Source organism: Micropterus dolomieu, linkage group LG12, assembly GCF_021292245.1.
Source record: "Micropterus dolomieu isolate WLL.071019.BEF.003 ecotype Adirondacks linkage group LG12, ASM2129224v1, whole genome shotgun sequence".
In the NCBI taxonomy this organism is placed as follows: domain Eukaryota; kingdom Metazoa; phylum Chordata; class Actinopteri; order Centrarchiformes; family Centrarchidae; genus Micropterus; species Micropterus dolomieu.
In genome coordinates, this window is record NC_060161.1 from 16,327,001 (window position 1) to 16,349,169 (window position 22,169).

General features: G+C 40.6%; 1 protein-coding gene across 3 annotated transcripts in view; it reads left to right on the top strand.

The window, feature by feature from the left end:
• The window catches only part of LOC123980330 (sodium/potassium/calcium exchanger 2-like), a 43,539-nt gene extending 23,290 nt beyond the window's left edge, over positions 1 to 20,249 (top strand). For all 3 annotated transcript variants that reach the window (XM_046064655.1, XM_046064656.1, XM_046064657.1), the window contains 6 exons: positions 9,735 to 9,833; positions 11,884 to 11,966; positions 17,307 to 17,441; positions 17,565 to 17,654; positions 17,963 to 18,129; positions 18,862 to 20,249. In XM_046064655.1, the coding sequence (XP_045920611.1) occupies positions 9,735 to 9,833; positions 11,884 to 11,966; positions 17,307 to 17,441; positions 17,565 to 17,654; positions 17,963 to 18,129; positions 18,862 to 19,111 (824 nt within the window). In that variant the 3' untranslated portion in view covers positions 19,112 to 20,249. The remainder of the gene's footprint in view (positions 1 to 9,734; positions 9,834 to 11,883; positions 11,967 to 17,306; positions 17,442 to 17,564; positions 17,655 to 17,962; positions 18,130 to 18,861) is intronic.
• Positions 20,250 to 22,169: the final 1,920 nt, after the last annotated feature.

Here is a 22,169-nt window from a genome sequence, read left to right on the forward strand (position 1 = left end):
GCCAATAAAGGTCGGCCCCATTCAGAGATGAGTCACTGTGTTTTATGCACATTTACTAATATCATTAAGGCAAAGGAGCATTTTGTTAAGATCTAGCGTGGAATGAGAGAAATACAGAGACAGTGCTGCTTGACCTTGTGTGCTCTTAGGCTTTTTAGCTCAGAGGGACAGCTGGGGAGCTGGCAGGACTCCATCCATACATTTTTCATAGACATTTCTCAAAATAAAATCTCTGCGCTTCCGAGCCAAAGAAAAGTCTGAGGTTTTGCTAGTGCGGGGAACTATTACCTTGAACTTTTTAAAGTGGGGCGTAGTTAGTTAGAGAGGTGTGTGTGTGTGTGTGTGTGTGTGTGTGTGACCTCACTCTAAAAGGTGAGGAATAGTTCGACATTTTGGAAAGTATGCTTATTCACTTTCTTAATGAGAGTTAGATATATCTGTCCGTTAAATATTAAGCGAGGGCCAGGTGGAAGTTAGCTTAGCTTAACATAAAGACAGGAAGCAGGGGAAACAGTTAGCTCTGTCCGAATGTAAGAACATTCCCCTAAGAGCACCTGAAAATCTAACTAATTAACTCCTTCTATCTTGTTTAATTAATTCTTTAAAAAAAATGTCAGGTAGTAGAAAAAATGTGTTGTCTTCATGCTAAGATCATTGTGGTCTACCACAACTCTACCAAACACATTTTCATTATACTTGTGTTTTTGTACGGATTGAGAAAGCAAAATATGTGAGATTATAATTAAATAGTGAGATTCAGGTGGGAGGTGGATTTTTTTTGGCACAGCTGTTTCCCCCTGCTTCCAGTTGTTGTGCTAAGCTAAGCTAAGCATTACCTTGCCCCAATTCCATGTTTATTGTATAGACATGGGAGCGGTATCAATCTTCTCATCTAACTCTCAGGAAGAAAGCAAAAAGGCATATTTATTCTAAGTTTAAATAATTTAATCAATTTACTAGCATAATATAATGGGATATTGACTGTCATCTTGGAATAATACCTATCAATGATTTAATGTGTGCTATCACACTAAATATCACTTGGATTTATCTTGTCTCTGTTTCTGTCTTCCTATCTCTCTTTCTTCTACTATCCCCTCAGAATTTGCTGACTCTGGTGAGTTACTCCTCTAATTTCTGTATCTCCTCCCCCCCCCAAAAAAAAAAAAATCTGTTTGTTCCCATTCCAACAGCCTGGAGGCAACTTTCTTGCCCAACGTTTTCCCCCATGTACACATTTCCCAAGCGCCGCTGTGCTGTGTATGTCAATCCTGTTCTGTCCTCCTTCAAATATCTCATTCTCTCTTCTGTGGATGTATTCTCCCTGGAAACCCTCTGTGACCATTTCTGCATTGTTTTCCCCATTGTCCCTAATCCTCTCTCTCCTCTTATGAACTCCTTTTAGTTCGAGCTTTGTATTATTGCCCTCTGTGAGACAGGCGGAAGCTCAAAAGTAGTGATTTTGTGTTTTCCTGTCCGTGTTGTTCTCTTGTGTTGGTCTTTTATCCTGCAGACATTTAGCTAAACATGCCAGGAGTGTAGGAATAAGATGGAGTATCATGTCCTGGGTCTGTCAACTTGACAACGTTGTGCTTAGTTAATGAATGTGTGTACTGGGCAGATGGAGAATGTTGTCAGCTGTTTTCTCAGTCTTCCTCACATACCCTTTGTCAGGAGTCATTAAGAGCTTGACAGAGCTAGGGCTGGCCCAAATGTCATTTTCTTGGCCCCCCTGATCCGAGCAGGTCCAGACCAGGTCCAGAGCAGAATCCGGGAATAGTTTAGCCGGGAGGGGGTCCAGACGGAGAGCGCGCGGGATTAGCGGTGTTTCTGATAGGGGAACTAAGTCTAACACGTTATTATGCAAAATTCACTTTTAATTTTAATTATAGAGACAAAATGCTCTTCTTCTACAATTGGCCTCATTTAATTATTTAGATGTGTTCATTATGTTGTTGTTCGTTTCCAGTTTAGCTACTGATTAATTTTAAAATGTAGGAAATCTGTAATGAAATTAAGCAATTGTAAAATCAATAAACGCCGTAACTTCCACACTACTGCAGTCATCACTCAGTTTAAAGTGCTCCCACACAGCTGAGGGCTTCATTTTGTTTTCCCTTTGATGTGAACTGGAGTGTTATGTTCACTGCTGTCGGCGGAGGTCAGGCGCGCCAAAAAACCCCTCAATAATAGAATCTCATAATTGAAAATCGAATGTGTACCCAACAGTCGAATATTCGAATATTTGGGTCCAGCCCTAGACAGAGCAATTAATGGCAGTGTACTAAAATTTGTTTCCCTCTACAGCCTTTTACAATTAGCCGGTCCCACCAAACTATTATTGATTTTGTAAGCATTTGCATGCTCCTTGAGATACAGTAGATGATTATTCAGCATCAAAATTACTTCCAAGAACAATATCTTTCTTTCGTTCTTGTTATCGTGAATGTCTTCCGGTTTAATAATAGACATTTAATCTTGCATGTTTTTCATTGGAGAGAACATTGTAACAGTCTTGTTCCTGGCACAAGTGCCTGCATTTCTTTTTTTCCATTAGTGTGCAGCTACCAACAATATCACTTAGGAGTGGCATCAAATATTGAACTACAAAGAGAGATGGGGAGGGAGAAGGGCAGAGTGGATCCCACTCTACTGTCTGAGCCCTCAGTGGATGGCTGAAACAAGCCTCCAAAAGCAGTACTCAGAATTCAGGCTGCGTGCATGCCTTTAGCTCAAGCCCTTCAATAAGATTTATTACTCCGAGATTTGATCTCTGGTGGCGAGTCTGTGCATATCCATAGCTGAAGGTTGACCTCAGTAAAGAAGAAGATTGGTCACAGACCATAAAGTAGAGGTACATCTGTTTAATGTATATATTTTTAACAATAATCTACCAGAACTAAGATAAAAGTAATAATTGCCGTTGTTTATCTGTCAATAAAAATCCTTGTGTTTACGTAACATCACTGCTCTGTGATGATGTAGTGCAATGCTATAAATATGGTGGCACAGACCAGCAATCTCATCAGATTCTTTCCCGCAGATCATTATCTCACTGAGATAGGATGAAAACATTGCTCACACTGCTCGCAATGTCTCTGTTGATGTTAGGCCATTTTTATTGAGCAAACGTCATACCAAAGTCCTCCACAGGCTGAGCATAGAAAGGACAAGGTCATTTGGGTAAACCACGATACACCCATGTTGGCAGACACTACGCTTATTGGGTAAACTGGTGAGACGACAGAGGATGTGACCCACTGTTTCATTGGAAGTTTGCGATGCAGACACGGAAGGAAATGAGCCAAAGGGCAGAAAATGAGGTTTATGTGTGCATCATTTTGTGAGGGCGTAATACATACCTAAAGAGGATGAAATTAATACACAAATGAGGTAACGATGAAGAAAAGGGTAACCTAAATTCTGAATTTTCTATGCTATGACTTTACATTATTTTAACAGGCATTTAGTGTAAGGGGTAAATCTATTCATCCAGCCAATATCTGCCTAATACTGCTGCCCCCCTTCCCCCCCTGCCAGCTGTACTGTCTGTGTGCTGACCCAGGGCCAACATGGTTCAATATTGCACTCACTGTCACTGACCCACCCCACCCCTATGCAATGGAAACATGATTTCAATTTATGCAGATCGAATCTGACGTTCTGCTGTAGGTTTTTCTTTATTTGTGTCAATGTAACAGCTCTCACAACATTTTTAGCAAGTGCATATAACACAGGCATCGAGATGACAACTTGACAATGAAATGGTACCATCTTCATGTGTATTGATGTAATAATATTAATGTATTTGCAATGTAAAGAGACGTCCTTTCATGTAATAGTCAAAGCACACACTAAATAGGCTCATTTGATTTTTTTGCTGAGAGTTAAATGAGAAGGTCAGTGTCACACATGTCTGTAAGCTGAATAGGAAGCTGCAGACAGTTAGCTTAGTACAGAATCGTTCAGCATGTCTCTGTCCAATGGTAACAAAATCGAACTACTAACAACTCTAACGCTCATAATTAGCACCTTTATGTTTCTGTTATTGAAACCCAGCCAGAAATAGTCACATAAACCACAAATTGTTGTTTTTACACCCAAATTTAATAAACAAGGTGTGTTAGAGGTGCTCTTGTGAGTTCTTTTTACCTTCCGTCAGTGCCTAGCTCAGTGTTTCCCCCTGTTTCCTGTCATTGTGCTAAGCTAAGGTAACCAGCTGCTGGTTCCACATTTATATTAAAGTGACAGGTAAAAGAGGGATGTAATATTTTAATCTAACGATAAGAAAGCAAAATAAGTGTATTTCTCAAAACCATTCGTTTTAATATATTTAATATCCCCCTATCTAGCAAATATGGCCTTAGAACCTTGCCCCCCTCAATTTTGTTTTAATAGATAATTGAACCTCCAGTATCTTATGTAACTGTAACTAGCCAGCCAGCACCTATCAACCCATCATCCCTCCAACCTCAGCACCAACACACGCACACACATGCCTTCTGAGCTCACCCTGCACCGTGTGGATGAAAGAATCAATGTTAAAAGCCTTTTTGCTTCAGCACAGACTGTGAATTTCCCTGACACCCCAACCCCCAGCAGACAGAAAGGCCATGCGCGCATGCACGTGCACGCACACACACACACACACTCTAGTACACAGCTCACCAGAGGTTTAGAGGTCACACCAGAAGGACAAGAGGGCCCCTGGTAAACAACAACAAGCCTCCCTCCCTCACTGGTTGCAAAGGGCAAACAGACGACTGCATGGGCAGCAATTGTGTCGTGGGTTAATTGCCCTCAGAGCAGCATCAGTTAGAGTCAGGCCTTGCAGTGATAGTGCACTTCAAACCTAAATCGCCTAATCATGTGATTGAGGCACTTGTCTGGGAGTGCAGCAGATGAGCAAGACATTAGATTGTGCTTTCAGGGCTGCCAAGTCTGGCATTTGGCACGAGACTGGCACCATAATCCTCCCACATGTGAGTGGAGTGGTTGCCCACTGTTGGGCAGAGTTGGATATTAGTGTGAGTGCATGTGGGTGTGGGCATGTACAGTACTGACAGTAGTGTGCACCTTCTACATGTACAAAACTAGTTTGTGCTTGTGAAGAGAGTTAATTGGTCAGTTTAAATGAATATGGGGGGAAAAAACACATTGAATTTACTTAATTTAATGAATTACTTAATTTAACAATTAAAAAAATACAGTTTTGGCAAGTTCAGAACATCCTGTTGGTACTCCATCACCAAGACTCTCCACCTTGATGATCTAATTTGATAGTGGTTTGAAACAGGAGAAAGCAAGTAGATAGGTGGTTGACAGTAGTTCCAATGAAAATGGATCACATGGGTAATAAAACTAAAGCATTCTGCATTGCTACACAGAAGTGAAAAAAATGTTTTTTGTAATTTGGATGAAGCAACCCTTTCAAGTAGGCGCTATATTGTATTTTAAGGAAATAATACAAATTACTTAACATACAAATGAGAATATATTGTCATTTTGGCTTATTTCGCTGTAGACATCAATACATTACAACAACCAGCAGCACTTTGAATCTCGTTTTTAGCAGTTTCTGACCAAAAAAACTATTTGAGAAAACTGGGCAGAGCTATGCTAAAAAAACAAAATCCTGATGCCATTAGTTTTACTTTATTGTTGAAACGGGCAGAACAGCTCTAAGCTGCGAGCTACTTCCGAGACAAAAGTGCAGCGTGGGAGGTAGAGCCTCGTGGTCCGGTGTCTTCTGTTCTGCTGCTTCACTCTCCGCTGTTGCTGCAGGTTTGAATTCCCGGCTAATTCATCATGCAGATGTGCTGACCGTCTATTTACTGTAGCGCCAAGAAACTGCTACAGTAAGGGAATCAAATTAATTGTTCGGGTTTCATTGTGGAAATAAAATGCAGAGTCATCAAGCCTTTGAATAAGCTTGTGTGCAGAGGAGAGGAGGACTCATCTTTTTGTTGCATGTTGACCCAGTAAATTCTATTCTGACTTTCCTGTTGTGTTTTTTTAATATATCATTGTATGAATCTCTTATTATTTTTTTCTAGTCTATTGACTGCCCCTTCTCCCTCCCTATTTCTCGCAAATCTTCTCTAATAGCCCTCTAACCTGTGCCATTGGCAGGTTCTTTATCTGACTGAGTTACTGTAACACTGTAATGTTTTTTGTTTGTAATTCAAACCTTGCCGCTATTTTTTTTGCACTTATGCAGTGATGGCTCGGAGAGACTTTGTCTTTCTGTATGTCACTCCTTGTGCCTGTGTGAGTGTTTGTACAGTATGTGATGTAGAACCAGCGGACCTGTCTTGTTCTGTCATGTTCACTCTTTTCCTTTTCTCTGTGTGTTCGTTGCCTTACCCTTGTCTTTTGCTGTGATGTTGTAGAGCTTGGGACTTATGGGAAACTAAAATATTATCACTCAATGACTGAGGAAGGTAAGCCTGCAAGTTTTCACTTGATTCTTTGAGTCAGCTTCTGTCATCCCTCTTGTTTTTTCTCCATCTTAACCATAAAACAGCACCTCCAAACCCCATTTTTTTGTTTGCTTTTGACATTGACTTTTAAGTTTGACAACCTCTCCGAGATTTCACTGACATAAGTGCAAATCATGGTAGCCATACCATTTTTTTTTTTTTTTTAAAGAATTTACTTTTTTTTTCTCATTTTTTATTTTTGGCTTATTTTTTATTTCTGCCCAGAGAATATGTTCATGCATACTGAGTGTTACCATGTGTAGTGTTTTCTATTGATTTCTATTCTATATAGTCTATATATTCTATATTTAAAGAAAGTCATATGTTGATTATGTTTGGTTCTCTGAGAAAGCCACGGCTTCTTCTTCTGTTTGTAAAATATGAAGACATTTAATGTTATGCAGGCTGGTAAACCCACACACAAATGCACAGCATACCATCCCATGCCCCACATTCAGAAAATACAAGGCACACTGTTTTTGTTTTTTTTTCTTTTGTTTTTTCCTTTGGCCCTGTTACCCATCTGCAACGCTGACAAATACATCAACCATGCTTAAACACTTATTTGGAGGTTCCAAATGCACCAGTAACGAGTGCACACACGTAAGACTCACGTTGCTGAATTTGGCAAACTGGAGTGACTCATCCAGCCAGTGGTTGCGTAACAGGCAGAGCTGACAGGGAAAGTGAGCGGCTGTGAAACGACAGTTAGGGAAGGGCTGGGCAATTGCTTCATCATTATGCAAACTGGATGGTTCTGCTATTTAATCAAGAGAAACTCAAGTTTTTATTGTTAAAGCTTTTGTCTAAGCCTAAACAATGGGACTTTTTTTGTCTTTGCTTGCTTTGATTCATGCACCTAGAAGGAAATTGGAGGTTTCTTATTTGTTTGCCTTTAGAGTTAAAGCATAATGACATTTCAAACCATAGGCCTACCCTGCAATGGAAAAACACAGAACTACAGATTTTGTCCAAATTTTGTTAATACATGAATTAAAATTGTTTAAACAAAACATATTATGCCATTGAAATCATTTCTTGAAAACAGATTTTTAAATATACAGCAGCTACTGTTGTTCCCTGGCTGTTGTCTGTAACGGAACATATCCATTCGACTGACATCTTGGTCTGTCAATTAGTTATTCCACATAACTAAATGAAGCAGTAGCTAAATCACAATGGAGAAAAGAAACCCTGCAGAGCTCCTGCTAAAGCTAACTAGCTTAGCAGATCTAAGCAGCTGTCATCTCAGCTTTTTGACTCTGACTAGTGGAATTCATGCAATTGGGAAATGTGGTATGATTAAGCTACCTTTTTTTAATAAAATTTTTTTGGTAAAATGATCGACCTAAAAAGGCATAAAAAGAAGGCATTACAACCTTTCTATCTGTTATGCAGTTTGACGTCCCTGCTTAGCTTGTAAATGCTCTCTGCCTTTTGTAGGTATTTTTAGAAATAGTTTCACAGCTACTACTGAAACGTCAATTTCCTCTGAATACCTGCAGCAGAAAGCCCAACTCTGCTATTTGTTTTCCCAAGCAGGGACAATGATCTCACACCCACGTTTGTATAAACGTACACACTCTCAATCCACAATCTCTACCATACGCAACCAACTGACAATGACCGCTTAAGGTGAGTGATGTCAAGTCAGTGGAATGTGTGATGCCGTGATGCGAAAATGTTCAGTATATGTGGTTCTGTGTGTCTTTGTGTGCATGTGTGTGTCCAGGCTGTGCGACGAAGAGACAAAGTGAGCGAGAGATGTTTTTTGTCGAAGACAGATGAGTGAGAAAAGCCGGAGCGATGGAGAAATGCAGAGTGAGATAGAGGAGACGGGAGGAAGGGTGGCGGACTTGGGGTGGCTAATGATTTTGCCAGAAGGTCACAGACAGTGTTGATGTGGTTGGGTGGAGTACGTATTGACGCGTCACTGCGTCCAGCACTGACAAATATGCCATGCCCTCTTAAAATGACAACATAAAAAAAAAAAAAATCTTTCACATTGATTGCAGTAGGATGACTGGGAGGAGGCAGGACATGCACGCAAAACCTGACACACTCAGGAAGTCAGTGAAATCAAATATGGATGCATGATAGCGCCAAGGTTAATGATGCGCAAGAGGTTTGACACCAAACGAACAATTCTTACAACACAGTTTGGTTTCATATGAAAACACTCACAGAGGTTACCACTGCTGAAGGTGCCCAGCCTGCATAGCCATCAAATATTATAATCTTATTTGTATGGCAACAGAAAAACCTGCACTACATGATATCTGTGCATTTGGAGTAATGTTTCTTCTCGTCTCAGTACTGTATTGTTGTTCGTGTGCATGTCGTTGGTGGATTTCAGGCCACGGGGATTTCGTGGAAAATCATTGTTCCACAAGCCAGCGGCCAGCCATCACTAGCCATTACAATATGGGCAGAACTGCCTTGCGTGAGCCAATTTCTGTAATGTCAAGAGGGCACGCTGTTTATGTAAGCCACAAGGTCATGTTGTGCTATTGATGACTGGTTTCAATCCAGTCTACTGCGTCACAGCATCGTCATTCCAGTATGAATGGTTATACTGAATCAATAAAGGTTATCAGCAAAAATATATTTATCACTACAAGTGATTTTTAAGTATTAATAAAACTCTCTTACTAGCAGATGTCTCCTGCATGATACAGTATTTCTGTTTTTTCTGAGGCTTTGCACAGAGCCATTGTACCTAAAAACAGGCACTCCAATATAACTAATGCTAAACAGAAGGTTTATAATAATGATACAAGCAGGTGCTTCCTGAATACAATGTCTTAAACCCATAAAGTTGTCATTTTTGATATGCTGTGATGCTGTCCCCAGCTAAACCTTTGGTTGCTTTTAATTCCCCCGCTAGCCTCTGCCGCCTCTTGTGAGTTTCTCATCAGATATGAGACTGAACAAAAACAGGAGCGAATCTGAACTCCAGAAGCCAGATCTCTTCGCAGGAGGTTCTCTCCCTGCTGGCTTTGCCCCCACCAAGGACCAGGACATTGCTGGATCATCAGTATATGATATGCTATGACATATTGACTCTCGATGTTGTTTGAACGGCAGTTTTGTGTAAAGCCGCCACCCTGTATACACTGTGAAATACGACCCATCTGGGGTCAAAGGTGACAACGAAGGAGCTCTGACTGGGATGAGGCCGAGAGGCTTTGAAGATGCTGCCGTATGCAGCTCCCTGTTCTACATTTAACCATTCTGGCGATTCTTTTGCAGGTAAATTTCGAGAGAAGGCATCAATCCTTCACAAGATCGCTAAAAAGAAATGCCAAGTGGAGGACAGTGAGAAGGCCAATGGAGTAGCAAGCCGTTCAGGTGAAAAGCTCTTTCATGTTTCTTTAGATAAGTCAATAGTTTGTGATTTTGTGTGTAAACACTTTCTTGCTGAGAGCTATTTGAGAAGGTTGATACCACTCACATGTCTGTGCACTAAGTATGAAGCTACCACCTGCAGCCAGTTAACTTAGCTTTGCATAATGAGCCGAAACAGGGGACACAGCTAGCCTTGCTCTGTCCAAAGGTAAATAAATGTCCTTACCAGCACCTCAAAAGGTCATTCATTAACACTTTTTAGTAGAGATTTAACAAACAAGTGCAAATACTGCCGGCTGTAGCTTCACATTTGCTGCACAAATACGAGAGGGTATCAATCTTCTCATTTAGCTCTCAGCAAGAAAGTGAATAAGCGTATTATCCACAATGTCAAACTATTCCTTTAATTTAATAGTAGCTGAAAATCAGTTTGCTGTTGAACAGGCAATGTCTGGCTTAATATTCCTTGTATTAGTCGATAGCATTGCCCACTGAAATAGTTAAAGAGCATCCCATCCGATGTTAAACAAGCATGACATTATCAAGAACTGCCAAATTGATTGCAAGTGTTGTCTTCAAGCAGTATTTAAATCAATCACAGTCAATGCCAAGTGTAATTTATGTGTGTTTTTCACTTCAAAGAGCACTGGACCAAAGGATAAACAGGAGGCCAGAGGAAGCGCTTTCATGGCCACAATGTTGTCAGAGCAGCAGAATCAAAGCGAGACATAGATGATTATCAACAACGCAAAATTATGCTAACAGCAAGGCATTAACATATTACCATCTTAATCAAAATGCATGACTGGTAGTCATCACAGCATACTTTACTTTTCAGGCCTCACACATCTTAAATTCTCTCCGTGGTGTCTGTAGTGACAGGATATTTACTGTCTGTATAGTTTAGCGTATGATGCGATTGAGTGATTAGATTCGCATCCCATCTTTATCCGTTATATCACGGCATCACGGCCATGGAGTGAGGTCATGTGTTGGACGATAGTAGAATCAAATCACATTATCTATCTGGGAATCTTTCTAATTGTCACAACCACACTTGGATTCAAGCAATTTCCACAGCAATTATAGTTTTATCATCCGATTACATGGCTTTCGGCTCTTTGTATTTTAATAAGGCCTGTTAAGTAAGTCTGCCCTCAAATGAAATGGAGTCATATCAGCAACCAAGATATGATGAGGAAGAGGAAACGGCCTCAGACGGCGCACTCATGTTCATACGTAGACAGAGACTTAGAAGAACAGCACTTTTTGAGCATCATATTCAATATCAAAGTGATTCTCCTAAAGAGTCTGTTATTCTTATTTAGATTTACCTCACTCTTACAACTTTGTTTTCCACCTAAATACAAAATGGGAATATTAATGAAACACACTTTATATGCACTCTTACATGTACTAGTGTCATTAGAAGACCCTGAGGTTAGCAATTACAAAAACCGAGTCAGGTTTTTGTGAGACTGCCAGCAAATTAGTGCTAAAACAGTAAGTCAGTTAATCCATTAGTGGATTGCATATTTTCTCAATTTTCTATCATAACATTGTAAATTGAATACCATTGGGTTTGGGACAGTCTGTCATAGAAACGTAGCAAATTGAGGATGAACTTGGGAAGTTGTGATGTGCATTTTATTTTATTTTTCTGACATACTATAGATTACATGAATAATAGAAGTACTTTAATGTTGTAGCTGGTGGAGGTTGATCTAATTTGAACCACTTTATATATTTAATATATGTATAACAATGCATCATATTTCGGAAGACCATCAAAAGTTTAATGTGTAACATAATGTATCTCAAAAGTAACTAGTATCTATAGCTGTCAAATAAATGTAGTGGAGGGAAAAGAAAGTATTTTGAGACAGTTTGTGTCCGTAGGGTTGAAGGGTTTAACTACTTAAAACTGCTGAGGTGCTGTCTCCCACATCTCTTGACGTCATATCAGCTCACACTTGCATGTCTATTTGAGGCATTGACAGCTTTTGTTCCTCTAAAAGCTTTTCACTTTAATTATTCTTCAAACTTCCCACAGATAAGAACCTTCCAAACAGCTCCAGCGTGGAAGTGGAAGTGACGCCACCCATGAACGGAACGGCAGGGCAAGAGGGGGAAACGGTAAGTACTCACACACAAAAAAACTGTACTGCACTTTATACTGATTTCATCCCCTAGTCAACTAGCTCGGCCGAGTTGTGAAAAGGCAACGAAACTGAGAGGCCGACATCTAAGTTAGGGAGACACTTGTGAATATTTCATGACTCTCATCTGTGTCTGTGTTCCACCTTGAGCGGGATTGACGCAAAGGTCGCACTGGCTATGGCACAGGTCACTACTGCTGATAATTTCCCAGCATGCATGCGGGCGAGTTCCTCCATCTTCAGCCAGACCTGCCAAAGACCTGCCTCCTCACACTGAGATCTGTAATCACCCTCCTCACTCACCTGCTGCTCCCCGCCACTGGGTGCTCGAAATGAACACACTGGCACACGTGCCTCAGCACACACACACACACACACACACACACACACACACACACACACACACGCACGCATAGTCTTTGACGTAAATCCAGGAACAGAGTCTCAGAATGACACCTGCCGGCATGAGCAATGGTGGGGGGACGCAGCGACCCGCCAGGCCAGCAGACGGTCCTGAGGCGGGAGGGCAGCGATTCAAAGTCGCACGCTAAGAGGAAGAGGCAGAGGAGATGGGTGTGTCGGTCATCCTGCTGGATTCTTTCTCGTTACATGACCAAGAGTAACCCCAAAACAGACTGAACCCTGCTATCAGTTTTTTTCACTCAGCAGTAAGCTCGATTTTTTCCAGATATACAGTATGAAAATGAACAAATTATTTTCTACAAGCTAGAAACTTGAAATTTGCTGTTACATGTTAATAAAATACAGTGTGTAAAATACACACAAAAAAACTCAGGTTTTCTTGGGTAAAATTATATTTAATCTAATAATTATTATAATATAATAAAGAGTGCTGTTGAATAGCATTCTTATCAGTCACTGGGGGCAGAATATGCACTAGCCACTCTATAAGGAATACAAGACTTGCTTGCATCATGCACTAGCTGCTCATAAAAGATGAGAAACAACTTTTCAATGCTTGGACCAGCTGTTCTATTTTTACAGATTATATCATTATGTGCCATATGCAACATTCAGAAGATGAGAGCCTGCTCTTGTCCAGTATCTTGTTTCTTGTGAATCCCCAATGCGCAGCATTTGAATCCAGCACTGCAATGGCAGACTCTGCCACTGGCAATGCAACCTACTATATAAAGAGGTAACTAAAGTGTGTAAATAGAGTTGATAGGCTTTAGCAGGATAAATGCTACACATAAACAGTATACATTTTTTAATATCAGGCTGCACAAATGCGGCCTCATTTTTTTTCTTCTGTTCCTCAGTTTTGCCATGGAAATGATTTTTCACTTCAAATCTCAACTCTACACACCCACATTTTCCTCATATTTTTTTCAAGGCCTAAAACTCATTTCATAGGCTGTTCTCTGGGTTAATCTGATGCAGTTTACCTTGATTCAAGCTACTAACCCACTATATTAATCTTTTTTTTTCAACTGTTCAAGTGATCCTGTATTACAAGGATTTGTAAAAGGCTTTGCAAATAAACTGTAATATGACCAGTAGCTTTGCATACAAAGGTCTCCACAAAACTTTAAGGACTAGAGATTTTAATCTAACATGTATGCAGCCTTGAATCAAAGCTCAGTCTTTTAAAAAAAAACCCTGTTCTAGCAATACTTAGTTGTATGAACAGAGTGATTCTTAAGAAACGAGATCTTTCTACAACTAAAAAATAAAACTGCCGCACTTTGACATACAGCATTCCTCCCTGGTATAATACTGTGGTCTATAAACACAGACTGGTGTGGGTGTGGTGTGTGCATGTAGGAGGTTCTCAATATAGACTGCAAAAAAAACTGCTAAAAATTATCCCTGATTCACGACATGACCATGCATGTTTTGATCTATTACACTGCATCAGGTTGTTTTCAGATTGATCTCTCACTCTTGGCTTAATAATAGATATCACTCCTCTGAAGCTGAAAATATTTGCGTCTATAAAAAATGGAGGTAATGCAGCCTGCTCAAGACATTTTTAGACTCGCCTTAAAACTTCACTTTTTGAGGTGAAGGCAGAAAACCTGATGGATGGAATATAGAAATACCCTTTTCCAGGTGGTGATTCACTGAGTTTGGAAGAGCTGGACACTTATCGTTATGCCTAATTCCCACGTTCTGCTATTTTGAGAGGTCTGTCCCACAGTGCACCTGTCTGTGTCAGCCAAGAAGTAGCTGGAAACAGCTCACACCTTCCTATGACGCCAGAGGTCCCATCTTACTAATTGTTCAATTCCTCCTGGATGGCTTGGCAACCAAGATTGTGGAATAAGGGCATAGTTAAGGTCATATCAAAATCTGCAGCAGACTTCTAGCACAATTTCCTGGCTCCCTTTTTTTGTTGTTAAAACCCTTGAGAGCTGTGCTGACTGGAATGATCATATACTATAATATTTTCTAAAAGTAGAAATTAGGGTTATAGGTTTATTTGTCATAAAGGCAATATTGTATAGTATATATGCGTAGTGTACATTCATCTGGCCCAAATTTTATAGTGCTTTTTTTTTTCTTGTAAAGATGAAGATAAGCACAATCAGGATATGACTCGCACACAAATTGTCTTTCTGTTAAGATATGTTCAGGATTTTCTAATTTCAGCACACATTTTGAATATTTATAAGTAAATATAAATCTCCTATAATAGCTTCTTTAGATAACATACTAGAAAACTAAAGAAAATCAGAACCGACAGGAATGTATGACTCATTGTACCTTTAGAAAAAAGTGTTGCATGTATCATCAGTTTTTAATAGGTTTCAGGACGGAAGTAACATTGAATTTGAATATCTGTTTGCTTTTGCTTAATAGTATGAGAATTTCATATCCAGATGGAGCCTTCATGTCAAAAAAAGAAGCAAATACTGATATTTACATCATGGCAGCTGTTGGAGTGATTTGTTTTATTCAAACTATTAAAAGAAATGAGTCTGAAGAAAAGTATTAAAATAAAGTACATAGTGGATCGTGTGTTCTGGAGCACTGCTTTCCATTTGTCTCAGGTTTTGTTTGTCAGATTATTCCTGTGCTGTGTGACTACTGTAAACATATTAAGAAAGAGAAAGAGCTTGAGAAAAGTAGTTTTAGATAGATGGCTGCACATTCCTTACAACTAATAGTACAATACTAATAGTTGGATCAACAAAGTAATACAAATCTATCAGGGTGCAGCCGCATTGCAGCTGTGCGTACAGTTTGTGTTTACACTTTTTGTGTGGTCCCAAAAAGTGTAAGTGTTGCCTCACACCAGGTGCCAGCACACATGCGTCCCTTCGGGAAGGAAAAAAATAGCAAATGTCACGCCTCCCCTTGCAGCTCTGTGGTGCCTGGTAAAAGTCAGTACCTTTAAGCTTGGAGTTGGCAGTGTTGCTAACTGAGGCACCACAGGGCAGGAAAGGCCCCCAAGGGGCTGGCATTTGAAAACCAACTCAGAGTAGGGAGCACCAGCTCTGTGGGGTACTTTAACAGAGAAAGCAAGTGAAGGAAATCATAAATAGACAAATGACAGATTCAGAGTGTACAATGTCAGCCAGAAATAGTCACCTGCATGCAGTCGACATATCCATGAAAGAGCTGCGGGGCGAACTGCACTGTAATATAAAGCAACTTTTCCCACTAGATAGAAGAGAAGAAGAAGTAACTGGTGTTGCTATTATTGTCCTGCAGTCAGTGCACAGCCACACTAATGAAAACTTCTCATATCTTTACATCTATGAAAAGCAGTATTTGGTTCAGAATTGATCTTCCTAAAGCCTTGGGTATTTGGTTTTAGGCCTTTTAACAGACAACAATGCAGCCATCTGGGTATGGAGAGGAGGAGAAATCAGAATGCTGAGCATAAGTGATGCAAGCGCTGCCTTTTGTTTGGCAGCTGTGATTACCAAGGTTACCAGGCAATACTCAACAGCAGTAGCTGTCACAGCAGGATATGCCCCATATGATTCATGATTTGTGCAGTAGCCATCTTTAAAAATCTCTGCTTCACTCTCTGGGCGTGCTAAGCTGATGTGACTGAAGCTGTTAAGAAAAATGATAATTTACTGAGCAACATCCCATATCAACATCTGCCGTGCTGTATGTTTTCCTCCTTAGTTTATGTCTTTTCCTGGCACTGATGTGTTTTCGTCATACGTAATCTGCTGCATTCACATGCTCCTTCTCATGGTCCCATTTCCCAAGATGGGAAGTCACTTTTCCGACTTATCTTATAAGTCGTAATGTGGAACCAACATGGACCGTAAAAAGAGGAGGCTTGTATTTTATTCTGAAAGTACCACTTGCACCACCTTTCATGTTCAAGATCAACATGGCTAACGTTACCTCAACTTAAAGGGGCAACCAGCAACTCAGTCATGTCATTAATACAGTAGTTGTACCGTTTAGTCGTCATAGGAATCAGGAAGAATTTATTGGCTCCTAACTAAAAAAGCCTTCTGCCAGAAAGGATTCTGAAGTCATGTGACATAGTAAGAAGAGACTCTGAAGGGAGCAGGTTAGAAACCAAAGGCTTTCTAACACGTGGCTAAAGCTGTGAAACAGTTGCTGTTTGGTAAGTTTTGGGCACACAACTACTTGGTTATCCGCACCAGCGGCCACTATAGGTTAATGGTATAAATGGAAAGATCATATAGTTGTCTTTCATGGCAGTGCCTTAGAATGTGTCATCTTCAGACGGTGACGCCTTGATGTTGATCTGCAGAGAGGTGACAGTCTTTTGGCTCACTCGGCATTCCAGTGGCAGGTCCAATCAAACCATGGGGTCTGCCGGTGCTGCTGCCATCAGCAGTCAGCAGTGATGAGCCCCTGATGACTGGAGAGGCAGAGCCCTTCAGGCTCTGTGCGATCTCCCAAATCTCAGTCATCAGACTTCTCAGGCTTAAGGTCACCACAGATCAAAGGCACGAGCACATCCAGGTCCTGCCACCAATTTCTGCAGACCTGTGTGCTGTCTTTTCCCTCTTGTGAAAGTGCTTGTGTTGCAAGAATTCTGCCTGGCTCTCTGTATAGTTGCTATGGAGACTTATATCCAATGAGACAAGCTATCAAGTGATCACGCTTTGCAAGCATGTAAAAAGCGTGACTCAACTCATTGTGTATTTACCTGATGTTTACTCGCAAATGTTAAATTAAACATCAAGTGATTACACTGTATGGCATGTGGACACCCAAGCACGACACTCTTATGTGACAGCCCCGGAGCAAAAATTAAATTTTTAGTTTTAAGGTATATTACCCGTTTTGATGAATGTTTTGTAACCTTTATCCCCCTTCCCTCTTTTTGTTCTTTGGTGTCTCCTCTCAGGTTGAGGATGAGGAGGAGGAGGACCAGCCTCTGAGCCTGTCCTGGCCTGAGTCGAACCGCAAGCGCCTCACCTACCTCTTAATTATACCTGTTGTGCTCCCTCTGTGGCTAACGCTGCCTGACGTCAGAAAACCGGTTTGTGAGACAAGAGCCCTCCCTCTCAAAACATTTGAAACAATAGTGTCATCAGTTTTATTTAAGTGTGGAAATGGTGTTTTTGCTGATAAATTCACTATTCGCTCTCTCGTTGTCTTTCAGTCAGCGCAGAAGTTCTTCCCCATCACCTTCCTGGGTGCCATCAGCTGGATTGCAGTCTTCTCCTACCTAATGGTGTGGTGGGCTCACCAGGTACACAGTTCACAGAGACATGTTCACTCCCTAGGACATGTCCCAGAACATTGAGTTAACATAAGCATAATTCTTGTTAAAAAATCAAAGGCAAGAAGCAGTCGTCTTTTCTCTGCATTTCCCATCAATGCACCCACTCATAAATAATTACAGCTGTCTTATTCAAAACAAAGAGATTGTCAGAAGTAGAGTTTTGTCACCTCCATCAGCTCCCAAGCATCACGAGGAAATTAAATATAGCTGGAACAAAAGATTAGGTTTTATTTACCCAAAAGCTTAGTTTCCTTTTTTCTTCCTCTTTTTTTCAGGTTGGAGAGACCATTGGGATTACAGAGGAGATTATGGGCCTGACTATATTAGCAGCTGGAACCTCCATCCCTGACCTCATCACCAGTGTTATTGTGGCACGCAAGGGGCTGGGTGATATGGCTGTATCCAGCTCCGTTGGCTCCAACATCTTCGACATTACTGTTGGGTACGCCTGTGCAGGGTCTTGCTATTTTTAAAGGGTCTCTGATGGGTTCAGTCAGATGTGTGCTTTGTTATATCAGCTTTCAAGTATTCAGGGTTTTGAGTATTATGGTAACATATAATGGCCAAGTAGACAGGAGAAGACTACTTTTTTGCACCTGTAACCACACCCTGCACTGATGTCACAGTGTACTGACACACCCTGGAGTACACCTCTACAGCTTGCTTTATACTTAACAGTTGTTCCGCCAGGAAGCACCAATGAGAAAGGAAACTTTACGTCAGCAAAAACAAGATTTTCAGCTGCTGCCAAGTTGCTTTTTAATTTGTTTCTGTCTGAGTTACAGATTTATTGTTGTCACTTTGTACCTCTGTGTCACATTATCTATGTGCACATTATGTTATGCTCTGCTGAGTGTGCGCAACCTGATGTCAACAGGGGGGAAAAGTGCTTCACATACTCTTTTCCTCTTCGGCATCCTTTTGTAAAAAGTATGAAAGACAAGTAATTGTAAAGAGTCCTAGCATAAAGCATAGATTGCTAAATGCCTATCTACATATGTAAATTGACATTGACAGATCGTTGGGTCAATTAACCCAAAATACAAAAATGTTTCCAAGTACAGTACCTACAATGGTTTTTATTGACATTCAGTAGCTCATTTGGTGGTTTTTGTAAAAAGGTCCCGTGGCAACCCTCAAGAATAGCATGTGACATGTGTTTGTGTATCCGCAGGCTGCCGTTCCCTTGGCTCATGTGGTCCTTTATCAACGGTTTGAAACCGGTGCAAGTCAGCTCCAACGGCCTCTTCTGCGCCATTGTGCTCCTCTTCCTCATGCTCCTCTTCGTCATCATCTCCATCGCCGCCTGCAAGTGGCGCATGAGCAAGCTGCTCGGCTTTATCATGTTCCTGCTGTATTTCGTCTTCCTGGTGGTCAGCGTCATGCTGGAGGATAGGATCATTACCTGTCCGGTGTCCATCTGAGGACCTTCGGGGACCTACTTCCTCTCTCTCTCCCTCGTCACTACCACAACCACCACCAAACACAACCATCCTTCTTGTCTGCCATCGCTCTCACCTGACCCTCGTTATCCTTTACCCCAGGAATAAAAGACAAGAATGGAGGAATGGACAAGAGAATAATATACTAATGTGAAAAAAATATGGATTCTACCTATATTTTCCGTAAGCAGGTGGTGGTATGGAGGGGTTAAACCAACAAGGGCACAAGACTTTGGCGTGGCTGGTTTAGCGTAGGCCTAACCTGAGTGGATTTTTATTTATTATTATTTAATTGGCAAGTGGGGGAGGGGGTGGTTATGGGTGTACCACCTAAATATAGAAGTATTATGCATGCCATTAGTGTCACTAGATGAGCTGGAATTGAGACAAAACCTTGTAGGTTGAGGAGAATGACCTCCTGTGAACTTTGGGGGGGACAAAACAAGAGATGCACTGTATAAAACTCTCAATAATAAATGCAGTGGCTGAGCTGAAATTGTGAGCGTATTTGAACACACACACCAGTTCAACACACTGAGACTTTGTCCCCTGCATAGGGATTTGTCGACGAGGAAGTGGCACACCGTGTGGATGAAGATTTTCAGAGATGTTTCCTGTCTGACGGTATTGAGCGAAAAAGACTCGCCTGTGGGCTTTGCACCTGAGCAACAAGGGATGAAACACTCTTGCTGGGCAGACAAACTCCTTTTGTTATTTCTTTTTTGCAAATCCACCATGTGCTCAGTCTGAATGATGAGTTTAAGCTTCCCCCTCTTCCCTGCCAGATGTCATTTTTTCACCACTGAATGTCTCTTCAGAGGATTTTTCTTTCTTTTCTTTTTGGATTCATTTTCATAAAATATATAGATTAGTAATAGTAGCATTAGATGTACTGTAGCAGCATTAGTCAAAAAATCTACTCCTTTTTTTTCTTTTGCCACTGAACACACGTTCTGATTGTACACAACTTTTCATGCTTCACACGCACTGACTGACGAAAGCAAGAAAAAAAAAATGCCTAACTGAAGTTTAGCCTCTGAAAATATATGCTAGCCTTCAATTCACTGGTTGGAGAAAAAAAGGCATGAGTACTTTAGGTTCAATAAAATTCCATAATGAAGTCTGTGTCAAAATAATGCATTTGAAAAGAACTTAACAGTGTTTAAGTGTCATGGGTGATTTAGATTAGTCAATGTGTAGTGCTTTGTTCACAGTAGAACTGGGCTCAACTCACCGGCTAGTCAAGCTCCTGGGGTAGTAGTTTCAAGGAGTCAACTGCATGTAAAAATAGACACTTGGAGGTGAATAATACCAATCAACATTTAAGAAGTTGTATACCAAAATGTATACTTTTTCAAACATGTTTGAGAACTTCCTAATGCAAACCACCACTCAGTCTCTGTGTAGAAAATGTCAACATGTATGGTCAATGATATCTATCAACCTTGTGCAATTTCTTTTCTAATCAAAGGTGCTTTTGTGTGCATGTGTGCAATCTGCATTTGAAGTACCATTCCTTATATTATCTATGAATAGAGGCTATACTACCAGTATTTTGCAACTAACTGCAAAAAAAGCAAACCCCAATCTGTGTTTTATATTGGAAATAGAAATCATAATTACAATCTCTCTTTAAAATACATAGAATGTGGAAACCACAGATTTAACAGCAATATACCGTGTGTGTCGTCGTCGAGAATCGCATCCCCCATGCGTCTGTCCCCTGCTGTCTTTCCTGTATGACATGATCAGAAAACTCCATGAGAAAAAGTGAGCAACCATTTCTCCCCTTCAGCCCCTTCCTGTTAGAGCTGGCCAGAAACACCCGCTTTACCTCAATACAGCCTCTGTACAGCAGCTTAGTAGGAATTAATTGTAAAATAATAGTAAATAGATTCTCTGAATGTGTGAGGATAACTGCATGCAAGGAATTTGGGCTGGTTACCCACTGACTGTACAGCTGAGCTTAGACCAACTATATATGTTCACTTTTATGCATCCATTCAGAAAGAAACACCAAGAACTCATTGTAAATACAAACACCTGTTATTTGCAAAAAGCTAATGGTTCGACCATGTCTTTTATTCATTTTTATTTATTTTCTTTTTTGTAATAGGAGATGGAAAAGGACAATGATGGTGGCCCCTTAGTATCATAGTATTATTGAGCAGAAAAACAAAACAAGAGCATTTATTTTTAGACTACTTAACATCGTGTTAGCATACATTACACTGTAAACTGTTATGTGTAGTGTGCTCTCGTACAGTATATTTTTTCTCACAACCCAAAGAGTCAATTTAAGGCCTCTATGATGACTCATGTATTTTTTGAAATTCTCCTGTGCTCATTTGCCATTAAACTCTTCTCTCAGAGCGCCTGCACGCTCTCGTTAACATGATCACCCCTCACCTGTAGTTTCTACTCGTCAAATACATCAACATTTTGGGAGATGCACTTTTTTTGCTTTCTTACCGACAGTTAGATGAGAAGATGGATGCCACTTTCATGACAGTGTGGTACATATGAAGTTAGGAGCCATCACACGGTTAGCTTAGCTTAGAACAAAAATGGGAAACTAGCTAGCTGGCTCTGTTCAAAAGTAACAAAATTTGCCCGCCAGCATCTCTTAAGTTTGTTGAATTTGTACCAAGTATAAAAACAAGTTGTGGTTTTATGGGAGGTTGCACGCAGACCATGAAAGCCAAGCTAGCTTTTCCTCTCTCTTTTCACTGTTTGGGCTAAGTTAAGCTAACCGTTTGCTTGCGATAGCTTCATATTTACCATACAGACATGAGAGTAGTATGCTCTTCTCGTCTAACTCTGGGCAAGAAAATGATTAATCATATTTACCAAAATGTCTACTGCTTTAACAGGTCAAGAGGACCTGACCTTCTACCACTGCGGTCACATGTGCATACTGTACCTGTGCACTTCCATTTTCAAAACGCCTCCGTTCAAGACACCACTTTTGTTCTTCCTTCTCCAAAGTTCCCATGGTATTTTTCCTGTGGGAGGCTGGGAGCATGGATGGTGAGAGGAA